This window comes from Leuciscus leuciscus (genome assembly GCF_965113295.1).
Source record: "Leuciscus leuciscus genome assembly, chromosome: 6".
NCBI lineage: Eukaryota > Metazoa > Chordata > Actinopteri > Cypriniformes > Leuciscidae > Leuciscus > Leuciscus leuciscus.
In genome coordinates this window covers 902,850-918,021 of record NC_138730.1, presented here as the reverse complement: position 1 = coordinate 918,021, position 15,172 = coordinate 902,850, and the positions used below count along the sequence as shown (strand labels likewise).

At 36.1% G+C, this 15,172-nt stretch overlaps 1 protein-coding gene across 2 annotated transcripts in view; it reads right to left on the bottom strand.

The window, feature by feature from the left end:
* LOC309501911 (NACHT, LRR and PYD domains-containing protein 12-like) overlaps positions 1-15,172 on the bottom strand; it is a 175,077-nt gene that overhangs the window by 150,003 nt on the left and 9,902 nt on the right. For both annotated transcript variants that reach the window (XM_082174171.1, XM_082174172.1), the window contains exons 7-8: positions 4,313-4,483; positions 2,776-2,949 (exon numbers count right to left, since the gene is read on the bottom strand). In XM_082174171.1, coding sequence (XP_082030297.1) covers positions 2,776-2,949; positions 4,313-4,483 — 345 coding nt within the window. The remainder of the gene's footprint in view (positions 1-2,775; positions 2,950-4,312; positions 4,484-15,172) is intronic.

Here is a 15,172-nt window from a genome sequence, read left to right as displayed (position 1 = left end):
CATTAATGGCAGGGAAAGACCCTTGTACTGCGAACGACACATAAGGAGTTTCTGGGTGTTTTGCCCTCATTTCTGCTCCGAGGTTTTGATTGTGGCATTTATTTGAGATTTAGAATCCAGTATTCCTATAGGCTAATTATTGTTTCTTTTATGAATTTAATAAAGAACTCTGTCTCGTATTCTGTCCAAACGATCCATGTAGGCTACTTTTGTGTCCATTCGTTTTTCCTTTTGTAACCCGTAATTGAAAAACGAAAAATGAACGGTTGTTGTCTTTTTAAAACGCAAAGTTGAACACCAAAATTTTAATTTGAACTGGCTACACCAACTGCTGCGCAAAAAAGTAAATACCGACGAATTTTCAGATTTTTGTTTATGACTTTTTGCCCCTTTATTAAACATTTAAAATATTCACAAATTAATATGGAAAACATGTCGATTTTACTGGTTTTCTAAGGCCAAATTAGAACCTGGAATTGATATTTTTTCCCGCAGTGCTGAATGAGAAGAGCCATTAATATTATGAATAAACTATTGTTTTCTAAGTGTCGGCTAAAATCACATCTCCATCTCCGCTGTTAAGCAGATGCGCTTTTAGAGAGAAATTGCACCTTTCATACGGATTAGGTACATAATCAGAAGGCATTAGCTTTCGATTCGAATTTGTTCGTTTTAAAGTGGACATTTCAAGCTTTAGCCTACATAGGCTATATTTTGTTTCAGTTCTCGCACTCCAGTTTATGGAGATCATGAAAGTGCGTCTGATTGTTTTATTTTATTTTACAAAAGCACGTTTTCTTGTTATTGTGAGTTTACACAAATAAAAGTAGTTGAGAATAATGTATTATTATTTTTCTGTATGACCAGAAATGATAGAGTATTTTAAGTTGTTTCCACTGTTAATAGGAAAATGCAAGTGGTCACGCCCGCGCCTCCGTGCCATGCAGTGCGCGCTCCACACTCAGCTTTGTTCCTTTTTTGCATAAAAGCGTCTTCTAAATATAGCTTATTAAATGTTATAATATAATAAAATAATATAAAATAATTATTATTTGCGTAGCTATACATGGACCTCAAACACACCGCGTCTTCTAAGTCAGGTGACTGCAAATGCGCAAAAACTGTTTCCATTGCAGTTTTGCGAAATATTCCTTTTTCGAATTGCCTGAAAAACCACCTCATGCGAGCATAAAAACGTTCTTGCGATAAACGGGAGTTTTTGCGAAATTAACGTGTTTCCATTGTGCGTATTTTTAATTCGCAATTTCAATTTGCGCAATTTGAAGGGTAGCCTAATGGAAACGCGGCTAGTGTCTCTCCACAACTTGCAATGCGCATAAGCCGCGTAACCTTGTTCTCCGCAAGGCGACTTCGCTGCTTCGTCTTGATCCGATTCTGCTTTTTCTCCGGTGGTGGTGGAGCTGTCTGGACATCTGAGGCTTCAGGCGTTCCTGATTCACCATCGTCCGTCGCGTCTGGCCTCTGAAAAAAGCTTTTACGGCTAGTCTGCCTGGGCCTGGCCATATTTGAAACTTCTCACTCATTCGTTCGTTGTTTAGGTCTATATTACAGCCGTTTTAGGCGTGCGCTTTATTTGAAATGCAGCATGCGATGTTGTTTAATAACTTTCAAACGGTAGAGCCTGTTCCTTTATAACATAGCCAAAGGTCGGTGTATTTTTGTTTTATACATTTTAGGCTTATTCTCAAATTCAGATTGTGTTAGGGGGGCGGGATTATTAGGTAATTTTAATCGGACAATTTGACATTTTTTTTTCGGCCAATGTCCGGCAATTACCGGACAACGGAAACCCTGGTAGCAGTATCCGATTATAGATAGATAGATTATAGATAGATCTGCCATTTTCCCAATGATCCTCCTCCTGCTTGTTTCTTCACCTGCAGAACTTCTGATGATTCGGCTGCGCAGTTCCGCCTGGCACTGAGCATGGGCTGGCATATGCAAATTTTTGGAGGCGTACATATTAATGATCCCGACTGTTGCGTCACAGTCGGTGTTATGTGGAGATTCGCCTGTTTTTCAAAAACGAGATTTAAATAAGAAAGAGAAAACTATGGTGTTTGAGACTCACTGTATGTCATGTCCATGTACTGAACTCTTGTTATTTAACTATGCCAAGATAAATTCAATTTCACATTCTAGGGCACCTTTAAAAACAACTTAAGTTAGTTATTTAGATGTCAAATTTTTCTTTAAACATTTAAATACACAAATAAATATATATTTAAAAAAAAACTAGAGCAACACTCAGTCCTAAAGCAAACTCATAAGAACAGAAACGTCTCACAGAGCAGAAGGGCAAAAGCTCACTAGATCATGATTTTCAGTGTGAATACAGAGTGTGAAATTAAGATCTTTCTGTCTTTAAAGCAGGAGGAGTGAGAAACATCAGCACAGAGAAAACTGGCTTGTGAAACTGCATGTTTGTGGACATCTGGAGACCCATAGACCTGCTGTAGAGAGATGCAGTGAATCTGGGCTTGATGGAAAACTATTATTGTTAATTATCAAGGTATACTCCTGAATGTCAGCACATATACTGACCCATAATGTCTATTTGACCTGTAACTCGTATCACAACTAAACTGTGTTGACGGTTATCATCATCATGACAGAACCTGCAGCATCTGATCTGATCTTGATCATTTTGATGCAACAAATTGTGCAGCTTATTATATAACTAAAATAATATACTAGTTATGAATATTTAGCTTGCATATAGCTAATTTAGTTAATTATTTGATCCCGTCTCACCTCAGTGTCTTCAGTTGACAGTCTGGATCCTGTAGTAAATCATTGAGCTGCTTCACTCCTGATTGTCCAGGATCATTTCCTGTGAGATCCAGCTCTATCAGGTGTGAAGGGTTTGATCTCAGAGCTGAAGCCAGAGCTTTATAATCTTCTTCTGTCACACTGCAGTTAGAGAGTCTAGAACAGAGAGGAAAACATTCAGCAGATTAATCAGTTAAACCTGATCAATATAAATCCTTAAACTGAATTTTATTTTATTCTTTGTACAAATATATTGAAAGTCAGTTGCAAAAACTGACACCTGAATATTGAGGCAAACAAAAGGCTCAGTGAACTTTAATATGTTAGATGTCAACATCTCTTTCAAGATTGCAATTATTTAAAAACTGTACATCTCTGAAAGTCTATGATCTGAATGATCCACAACAAGCAACCTGAAAATGGTCGGAAAATTAGAAAATTAAAGTTTGGGAATGGCCCAATAAAGTCCAGACTTCAATTTCATTAAAATGCTGTGGAAGGACTTGAAACACAGCTCATGCTGGAAAGCCTACAAATGTCACTGAGCTGAAGCAGCTTTGCAAGGATGAGTGAGACAAACGGACCAAAATACCTTCACAGTGGTGTAAAACACTCATAAACTACAGGAAGTGTTTAGTCGAGACTAGCTGCAAAGCTGAAAGCAGAATCAAAGATACACAGCTCCCTCAAAAGCACTAAAATACATTAATCCTGTCACATAAAATATTAAGATAAGTGATTTCTACCAGATCTCCCCCTCCTTTCTGTGGCAGATTTACCAGCTCTAACAGAATCATCTGAATTCTGACTCAACACTAGGTATGCAAATAACGATTAAATCACTAAATTATAAATTACTATAAACAAAAACAGCCCAATTTAAGTGTTAACTTATAAGTAGAATATACATATTTAGAAAATACTTTGTCCACAAAATATTATAATCCCCTGCAATTATTTGCATTACAGTGCAGCACCAAATGAATGCAGCACCAAATGAATGCTTAATGTCACTTCAGTATTACTCAGTGAAAAAAACACAATAATAAAATGGCACAATGACAACCTCGCTTATATTGAACATCAAACTTTTATCAACAAAACAAATAAGACAGATGGCATAGTATACCCCCACTGTAACACTGAGAAATTAAGGTCTTTGGATTTCCCACAAATTTAAAACAAATTCTTAGTTTGTGGTTCATTAGTATTAATGAAAATACATCAATAATAAAATAGTACAATGATAAATTCACTTATATTAAACATTGGACTTTTATTAACAAAATTGATAAGAAGGATGATATGCTATACCCACATTGTAACAAATAAATAAAAGATCTTTGGATTGCTTAGTTTGTGGCTCATTATTATTTTGAATGAAAAACACAACAACAATAGAACAAAGACAAACCTTCATAACTTCATCAAATTCTTATTCATAACTTTTAGCCTCTGGGATCGTCCTGTCAGTCATTGCACCTTACTTTAGTCATGTGACTCCTGTGGCTCAACTTACCTCAGTATCTCCAATTTACACTTTATATTCTTCAGTCCAGTGCAGAGCAGCTTCACTCCTGAATCCTGCAGATTATTATTGTTCATGTTCAGCTCTTTCAGATTGGTATCTGATCCAAGAACTGCAGCCAGAGCTGAACAGCTTTTGTCTGTTAAGTTACAATCATTTAACCTACAATAAATCACAACACAGAATTAGATGGCACACATACAATACATTTTCTAAGTACAAATATTAAATACATGTTCCATTATTATTTTTTACATAAACAGCATACAATGCATTCAAACAGCATTCATCTACAAAAAAATACTATTTCCTGTACATTAGTATTTTTTATTCAGTGACAAATTTAATAGATCAAATGAAGCATGTTTGAAAAAAATATTATTATAGCTATAGGATTTCTTCTCTATTTCTGTCACCTGAGGGAGTTTGGGTTTTTGCCACTGTTGCCTCTGGCCTTAGTTGGAGACACTTAATATTCAACAATATTATTGACTTGACTGCACCGACACTATTAGATGAGACAGTTCACACTTTTATGGCAAGTTAAAGGCATTTCACTATAATACTAAAAATGCCTTCATTCACATGTACACATGTCTTTTTGATATAAAATCTTTAATGATTTAAGTAAAGCTAAGATTACTTAACCCCCTGAGGTCGGCTGTATCGCCGGCGATACCAGCTCACTTTTTTTTTATCAGTGTAAAAGAAACTCATAAATACTCTGTTGACTTTGATTTTCCATAGGAGTTTCATACATCAATCGATTCTGTTAAATGTGTATTATTTTTGTGTATACTCACAATAAAAACAAAGTGTTGTGCTTTTTGCCAAATAAAGAAAAATAAACACGAAGCGAGTTCTGCCTTCTCTCTGCCAGTGAAGTCCATTCTGAAACGCGTCCGAAAATGAACAATAACTCAGCGAATACTCAGTCAAACAGGCATACAGACACACAGGCATGAAGCTTGAATTCTCTTCTTTTAAATGAAGTAATTTATATAAAAAACAAATATTCTCATCTTGTGAAATCTGTATTAAAAGAGAGCGATTCCAGTCGAGCTCATCTCAGCTCATTACGTTTTAATCGGCCCCGCCCACGGAGAGCGCGCGCTATTCAAACACAAATGACTGAGACGATCCCATACAAACTGTGAACGCCCCCATATCAGCTCGAGAAAACACAAGTTTATTCAGATCATTACTTGTTTACACCGTCTCGCAGCGCTGTGAGGAATAATAATAATGGAAAATGTACCTCAGAAGTGCTGGTATTTCGAGGAGCAACGGATGGAATACTGTAGTAAGTTTTTTTTCATTCTCAAGTAAATCGCGTTTCTGTCTGTGTGTGAATGAATGAACGGCAGAAATGCGCTGTTTACCACAACTCGCAAAAAGACGGTTTAAATTTGAATTGCGTTTCTGTGTGTGAATGAATGATCTGCTTTTAGCAAACTATTTTGCTATACTGAGTAAAAATCGACTGAAATATGTTGAAATAAAATGTATTTGTATAAGCAACATATTAAACTGCAAATTAACATTTATATTCCTTATAATAAAAACGAAAGACCTATGTTACAGACAAATGAAAGACAACATTTCGTTGATTAGTTTTGGATAGATTACACATTTTTACTGTAAAATATCTGCCACCTCAAATAAGCTTTTGTTTGCCAATTTTTGCTAATATGTTAAATATAGTATGTTTTGTCAATGTAGGCTATATTCGAAGTAATGAATCCTTAACTTTGAAATATGTATGATAAAATGTATACTTTAGTTTTTACAAAGAAAGATTACACTTCAATTGTTGTTGTAATTGTAACCTTTTTATTAAAAAAAATATATATATTTACAAGGTAGATGTAAACAAATTTTAAAAGGTAAATATAAGCCTTTTCTTTAAATAATTTTTATTGTGTTTTATTATTGACAAATTTGGGGAGAGGATACATATTCCAAAACTGAAAATACAGTATGAGAATTAACTGCACAATTACTAGACATGTTTTCCTTGGATATTATACAATTTGCAAGCAAAATTTGTGGAAAAAAAAAAAAAAAAAAAATTGACATGCTTCCAACTGTGAACCAATTTGGTAGAATATATATATATATATATATATATATATATATATATATATATATATATATATATATATTGCTCTTGCATTCTTTCTTGTGGCTATAGGTGACACACCTGAATGAATGGCTCATTAAGTATGCGGGCCCCATTGTCTCCTCAGGTGTGAACCACTACATATGCATGATGCTGTTGAATGGTTGACGCCCCTTGCGCATATTGCCTTTACAAACAAAAAGTGTTTTACAATATTTAAATCAATGTATTGTGTTATGTGAATGATAAGGGCAGGATGATTTTCACATCATTTTGAAGAAAAAACTCTAGGCAACGATATCATAAAGTCTTATTGTCACATATTTAATATGTGTTTTGTGGCCTTATTTCAGAAACTTTAGTTTTTAGTTTTTCTCTCAAAAATACAAACATGTACATGCATGTTGCTCACATATTATGGTAGCCCTGTTTGTGCTAAATAGAGTGTAATTATACCTTTGCCATTAATATGTTTATAAGCAACTGAAAAAAGCACAAATGTCAGGGCATGTCAGAACATCTCAAGGACCCCAAAAACCCCTCAGACCTCAGAGGGTTAAACCTAAGAACCTAAGAAATTGTATTTGTTTTTAATATTTCAAGAAAGTTTAACCGACGACTGATGCCGATATCTTAAGCAGGGTGATCAATGGGTGATATATCATTAATTTAAAGATAGTAAAAAAGCATCCATAACAATTACAGAAATTACATTTATAGTTTATTTTACTTAATATTTACTAAATAAATAAAACATTGAAAAAAAAACATTTTGAACTTTTTTTGTAGAAAAAACATCTTAAAATGTGTACATCAAATATTATACAACAGGCTTTTGATAAATGTTTATTTGTAAATCTCTCAATCTACATATTACATTACATTATTATTACATTAAACAACAGAATTACTGATAAAAATAAGCATTTAAACTGTCACGGTGTGGTGCAGGCAGAAGACGAAGGAGAATCAAAAGTTCCAATGCAAACATTTACTCACAATATAAATAATACAGTTACACAGAAGACGGGCAGAAGGTTCACACACACTAAATACGACGGAGATCGGACAAGGACTGACTGAACAGAATGGAACTTAAATACAAACACAGATTACACTGATTAACAGAACACAGGTGAGATAGATGACGATTAGTGGTCGACCGATATTGGGTTTTTGATGGCCGATGCCGATATCTTAGAGAGCAGGATGGCCGATAGCCGATGTAAAGCCGAAATTTTTATTATATACTTTATATTTATTTTAATCAATATTTTATACATTTTAAATAAATTAGAAAACAAATCTTTAAAATAAACATGCTTATACTTTAGATGGCAACTTCTTGAATCTGCAATCCTATTACAGTATTTTTCACAAATAAAGTAATTGTTTAAAAATACAGTATATGAATATGTGAATAAAAAGGAAGTAAACACTGTAACAGGGCACTCAGTAATCTGGTAATATCGTGCGCACTGGTAATCATACTTTTTCAAATAAAGACAAGGTAACGCTAATATTACATACAGCACACAGTGAAAACTATATGAATATGACACAGTGGATATTGCACAGCATATTTTAATATGAAGGATTTAAAGTATTTCGATCGCGTCTCCTGTGAAGCTGATCTTCTGTTTGCATTCACTCACTTCACTCGACCGTCACTCGCAGTCACACGTTTATCAGGCTACAAATGCACACTTCACAAGATATCACAGCTGGATTCCATTAAATCTGCAAGGTTTGTGATATTAAATGTTTATTAGATATTCAGAGAAACAAATCTCTGAATATCTAATAAACATTTAATATCACAAACCTTGCAGATTTAATGGAATCCAGCTGTGATATCTTGTGAAGTGTGCATTTGTAGCCTGATAAATAAATGATGTAGATGCGCATTTGCTGAATGTTGACAGTAAATGAGAAAGTATTTTAGCCTGATTGTTTGCCTTTTCTGCAACAAATAATATAAAAGCAACACTTCACTTTTTCGCATACCATTTACTTTCTTTGTTTACCAGTTCTGTCTAACAAAGTATTAGATATGACTGACAGAGATTGTAAACTAATGAAGACGGAGAATGTGAGTAGGGCTGCAACTAACGATTATTTTGATAATTGATTAATCGGACGATTATTTTTTCGATTAATCGTATAAAACGTTTTTTTTTTTTTATTAAATTCGATTTTTTTGTTTACTTATGTGGGTACTTATGTGGGTACTTATGTGTAAAAGTGTACTTTAAAAAGTGCAAAAGCCACACATTTTTACTAATATAATCTTTAATTTTGACATAGTGGCAACACTTGTCCATATATCAGTAGTTAAAGCCATTCTGCTGTTGGTGGTGTTTATAGCACTCTTAATTTTTTGGAATGCCTCCTGGTACTTCCTGAAATATATAATTAATTTAAATTTTATTTAAAATTAAATGAATTATAAGGATATATTGATAAATTAAATATAGAAAGACTGAAAACAAACATGTGAACGTAGTAGAGCCGCAGTAGATCGCGTTTGAAAAACAATTAAAACTTAATAGTAGCAGAGGTGGGTAGAGTACCCAAAAACTGTACTCAAGTAAAAGTACAAGTAATAATCTTAATAGTTACTTGAGTAAGAGTAAAAAAGTATCCAATGAAAAAACTACTCAAGGACTTCCGGTCGGAACATCGTCCAAGATGGTCGCATAGTGAGAGAGCTCTCGGTTGAGCCAGTGCAATTAGATATATTCCCCAATACAAAACAAATAAATAATTTCATAAAAAACACAGACAAGGGGACAAGAACCATAATACCACTTAGAGTAATAAAAATCGTCTGAAGACAAGAGGTGAGAAAGACGGGGCGCAGCAACATTAACGTTATCAGTAACAGGTTTAAGCTAGCAAACAACGTGGAGAAATGGCCGACTTGGAACTGATTCGGCGAGAACTAAAGGATTTTCGCCAGGAAAATAAAGATCAATTAGAGAAAATAAAAGAAGAAATTGTGAAGGTGAATACCAGACTGGACGAAGCAGAAGGGCGAATTGAGAAAGCAGAGGAGAGGATCCAAAACACAGAGGAAGTCATCACTGCTATGCTAAAGCTACACACCAAGCTGGATGACAAACTGCTGGATCTGGAAAGTCGCTCCAGACGTGATAACATACGGATATATGGGGTACCGGAGGGAACAGAAAAAGAATCAACAACGATGGTCTCATTTGTGGAAAATTTACTCCAAGAAGGTCTCGAGTTAACTGATGACATGCCCGACCTGCATATTGAAAGGGCTCATCGGTCGTTGGGACCGCAGCCACCGGCGGACGCGCCGCCACGTTCCATCATAATTAAGTTTTTAAGTTTCAAAACAAAAGAGTCATTACTCCGCAAGGCATGACAGAGGAAGGGGTTTACCTGGCAAGAAAATCATATAAACCTGGACCACGACTATCCACCTCTGATACTCAAACAACGAAGAGAATATTCGGAGATCCGCAAAGTGCTGAAGGAAAAGAAAGTTCAATTCCAGACCCTCTTCCCAGCCAGGCTGCGCGTGAGACACGACGACGGAACCAAAACCTACGATACTGTAGAGCAGGGAACGGCAACTGGCGGCCCGCGGGCCAAAACTGGCCCGCCAGCAATATTTTCTGGCCCGCCGGATTATTTTGGTAGTCCTAAATGCTGCACAAAACTCTTCCACTACTTGAGAAAAGCCGTAGTCGCGCGGCGATTTCACCGCCGCATACTCACTGTGTGAAACACCCATAGGGAATCATGCGGCGCGGGATTACATTTTAAAGTATAGGCTAACTGTGCGTTCACACCGGACGCGAATAGCGCGTCAAATTCGCGCCTGCCGCGTCTAGTTATACGCTTGACCACTTTGTGTCCATTCGCGCGTCAAAAGACGTTAGCGGTCAGAACTCTGGTGTACTTTGGACGGAGCGGGCGGTCTGACAGACAGCTGTTTGGTACTGAAACCATTGTCAGTCAACAACATTCTTTTTTTGCAAGGATGTTTGAAATAGTTCGGCAGAAAATAGCCTACTTCATTTCGTCAGTAGGGCAATATGATTTTCGTTTATGTTGCTTAGAAATTTGAGTGATAGGCTTTGTCCTATTTAATTTGTTATTTATATTTCTTTTCTTTTTTTTCTGTGGCATTTTTTTTCTCTGCTGACAGTACAATGTTAAAATAGCCTACTATTTATATTGACACGAACACAATTTTTGTATAGCATTTATAATTATTATAGGCTACTTAATCTCCTTCTTTCCGTTAGAGACATTTGAATGTGAGATTATGGAAACGAGATCTAAATTTTGTGGACCCGTCAGGTCGGGAAATAAAGCGGGTGAACACCGAGTGTATTTTAAGCGGTTGCTGAATAGAACCTTGTGGGAGAAAAGTCCCGCGCAGACCTCCTTAACCCTTAGGTGTGTATGTGTGTGTCCCCGAATAAATAATAATAAAAAAAAAGGAATAAAGTTCAAAAGTCGGACTGTACGGAATGAGGCATGATTGCTATTCACACCTTTATTAAAATGGCTGTAATCTGTTACCACAATAGTACTTGATCTGTTTAAAATTATTTGCTTGATATATGCATAAGGTGTTAAATTAAAAATTAAAAATAAAAATAAAAATTTGTCTAATCCAGTAATTCATTTTTTTCTATTTTTGATCTGAGCACAATCAGAAAATCAGAAAACCCGTCCTTATTCGTTTTTTCATTTCAGTTCAGGAAATAAATAATGGAAAACCAAGTCGTTTTTCATCTTTTTATTTTTATAAAATAAAAAGAGTATATATAAGAGTATTTAATTTGTATCCATAGGCCTACTCCGTGTAGCTGGCCCGCCATCTACTGGCTAAAAAAAATATTGGCCCGCGGCCAAAGTTACTTGCCGACCCCTGCTGTAGAGGAGGCTTCAGAGGACCTGCGGAGAAGAGGTTACACGGTAACAACAACCACCAGACCGCCGGAGACACTCATGGAACAGGTGCAACGATTATCCTGGAAAAGAGTAGGCAGGCAAGCGAGGAAGGATACAATCAAAGCCGGCCGCGATGCAAGCTACAGGGAGAAACTCCGAGCCTTCAGGAGATCATCACCGGCCCCCTCCGGGACCTAAAGGATTTAATCCAAAGTTCGAGGACAACGGAGTTAATTGTAAAATTTCTTGAACTGTATTGTAAATAGTGGAGGAGTTCTGTGGCAAGATTGACTGGTTCGTTCGGGACTAACTTTTCATCCTTGGACCCCGTTTTTTTTTTTTTTTTGTTTTTTGTTTATTTTAATTGATTTTATTTTTTCTCCATGCGACTGTTGCAGGTAAGGGCCTCTCCCTCCGGAAAGAGGAGGGGGAATTTTCCCTTCGAGCCACCTTGGGAGGCTCAACAGGGTCAAATTAACAGACCCCTACATAGGGAGTCACACGGACAAATGTTCGGTTTTATGTTTATTAATATGTTAGTCGTTCATCCCCTGCCGGTTCTTGCAGGGAGGGAGAAGCGCATTAAGTTTCTGAGTGAGATGAAGGGGGGAATCACATAGATGCAAAATAGGTCTTTAAAAATAGCATCATTTAATATAAATGGGATACTCAATCCAGTTAAGAGAGGGAAAATCTTATCAAAATTAAAGCAGGATAAAATTCAGGTGGCTTTCTTGCAAGAGACACACCTTAATGACACTGAACATGCCAAATTGAATAAATCAGGATTTAAACATGTTTACTTTTCTTCCCATGGATCGGGAAAGAGGAGAGGAGTGGCGACTCTGATATCCGGTGCTGTAAATTACGAACACATATCAGAGCATAAGGACACCGAAGGCAGATTTGTTATGACTACGGGCAAAATAGAAGGAATTGTGATGAGTCTCCTTAACGTGTATGTTCCTCCGGGCAGTGACTGGTCCTTTTATAAACATATAGTTGACCTAATGACAACAAAAAGTCAAGGGATTTTAATAAGTGGCGGAGATTTTAATATACGATTAAATCCGAAAATTGACTCATCAAATGGGAAATCTGGCGCCAAAAACATTAACAGAAAATTAAATACGTGGTTGCGTGAAGTGGGGATTGTCGACGTGTGGAGAGAGATAAATCCGACGAGCCGAGACTACTCGCATTACTCACCTGCTCACAATGTCTACTCACGCATAGATTACTTCTTTATGCTTAAAAGAGATCTTTGTAAGGTGAATAATTGTGAAATAAAAGCTAGCACTATTTCAGACCACGGTCCCGTTTATATGTCAGTCCATCTGAATAATAAAAAGAAATCAACCCTCTGGAGACTGAACTCAAACATTCTGAATAACCCAGTTATTAAAGATAAACTTAAAAATGAAATTCAGTTGTACTTGGATATTAACGAAAATGAAGAAGTGACCCCACCTATTCTCTGGGATGCATTAAAAGCAGTGATTAGGGGCAAAATAATATCCATATCCTCATATGAGAAAAAAATTAAGGGAGTAAAACTTAAAAAATTGGAAGAAGAATTGAAGACACTACAGAAAGAACATGCAAAGTCTCTCAAAGATGAGAACAAACATAAGATTAAAAAACTAATAAAAGAAATAGATGAAATAAATACTCAAGAAATTCAAAAAAAGCTCCTTTTCACAAAGCAACAATACTATGAGGTAGGTGGGAAATCACTAAAACTTTTATCATATAGTTTAAGAAAACAACAAGCGGATAGAACTATTCACAAAATAAGAAACTCTGCAACAAATGAAATAGAAACTAATCTGGAAAAAATCCAGCAGTGTTTCCTGGAATACTATAAAACATTATATTCCCAACCACAGACTAGCAATGACAAGCAGATTGATACCTTTCTGGCCCAAATTAATCTCCCACAGATCACTGATGAACAAAATGAAAAATTAATATCTAAAATAACAAAAGAAGAACTTCAATCAGCAATCGGGAGAATGAAAGGGGGGAAGTCTCCAGGGACCGATGGTTTTCCCACAGAATGGTACAAAACAATGCAAGATCAACTAATTCCAACATTATTAAAAACGTTAAATTGGGTTTTAGAAAACAAAAATATCCCTCCCTCATGGAGGGAGACAATGATCTCGGTCATACCTAAAGAGGGGAAAGACCAATCGGACTGTGGGAATTACCGTCCTGTAAGTCTGTTAAATAACGACTACAAACTATTCACCTCCATATTATCTAAAAGAATAGAACTGATATTACCAATATTAATACATAAGGACCAGACTGGCTTTGTCAGACAAAGACAGACCCAAGATAACATCAGGAAAACACTGCACGTTATGAGACAAATCACACAACAAAATCTGGAGACACTAATATTAAGTTTGGATGCAGAGAAAGCTTTCGACTCAGTGAGGTGGTCTTTTTTATATAAAGTACTTTCAAAATTTGGTTTCCATACGAGTATAATAGACACATTTGCAGCTCTATATAACAAACCAACGGCTAGAATCAAAATCAACGGGGATCTAACCAGTTCATTCATTCTGGAAAGAGGAACGAGACAAGGGTGTTGTGCGTCGCCGCTCCTCTTTGCCTTGTTTATAGAACCCATGAGTCAACTGATTAGGCAAAGGTCGGACATAAAGGGCGTAATAATGAAATCCGGGGAGCAAAAACTGGCCCTATTTGCTGACGATTTATTGATAAGTATAACACAACCTACACAGACACTCCCAAAATTGATGAAATTACTTGAGGAATTTGGTATAATTTCGGGTTATAAAATTAATATCAATAAAACTCAAATATTAAAATTTAATTATGACCCACCATCCTCAATTAAGACCAGGTATAATTGGAAATGGGATGCGGAATCCATTAAATATTTGGGTGTTTTATTACCTAGGGACTACTCAAGATTGTACGACATCAATTACGGCCCTTTAAATTTAAAAATAAAATCTGATATACATAGATGGAATGTTATTCCCTTTTTAAGTTTAAGCTCCCGGATAGAATCAATCAGGATGAATATTCTTCCACGGTTATTATACCTTTTTCAGTGTCTGCCAGTCAAAATACCATCTAAACAATTCTTAGAATGGGACAGATTGATAGCAAGATATGTGTGGCAAGGAAAAAGGGCCAGAATTAAATTTAAGACATTGCAATTAAGAAAGGAGAAGGGTGGAATGGGCCTTCCTTGCCTACAGGACTACTACCATGCAGCCCAACTGAGACCTTTAGTCTGCCTGTGTTCGCCAACATACACTGCAGCATGGAAAGAAATAGAAAGTACGATGTTAAACAGAATCCCAATAACAGCCCTACTAAGTGATAACAAATTATTAGAAGAACAGGAAATCCCGAACGACTCTATAATAAGCAGCTCTCTGAAGTCCTGGCAGACAATGGTCAAAAATTGCAGATTAGGAGAAGCATCAAAAATTATGAGATGGTGTGCCTATGATTCAGACTTTGCTCCAAACAGAATCGATGGCAGATTTAAGATATGGATCTCAAAAGGTTTAACTACTTATTATTCATTTATCAACAAAGGGGCATTCCAGAGTTTTGAAACCCTACAAAAAGACTATGGACTGGGAAAAGATGATTTTTTTAGGTACCTGCAAGTGAGACATCATTTTAATGAAAATCTTAAAGGGGTGTTAGGAACAGATGAGTCAGGGTTCCTGGAAGTATTTTTATCATTAATTAAACCCAGACCAAGCAACAAAATTATCTCCAAATTACACAAT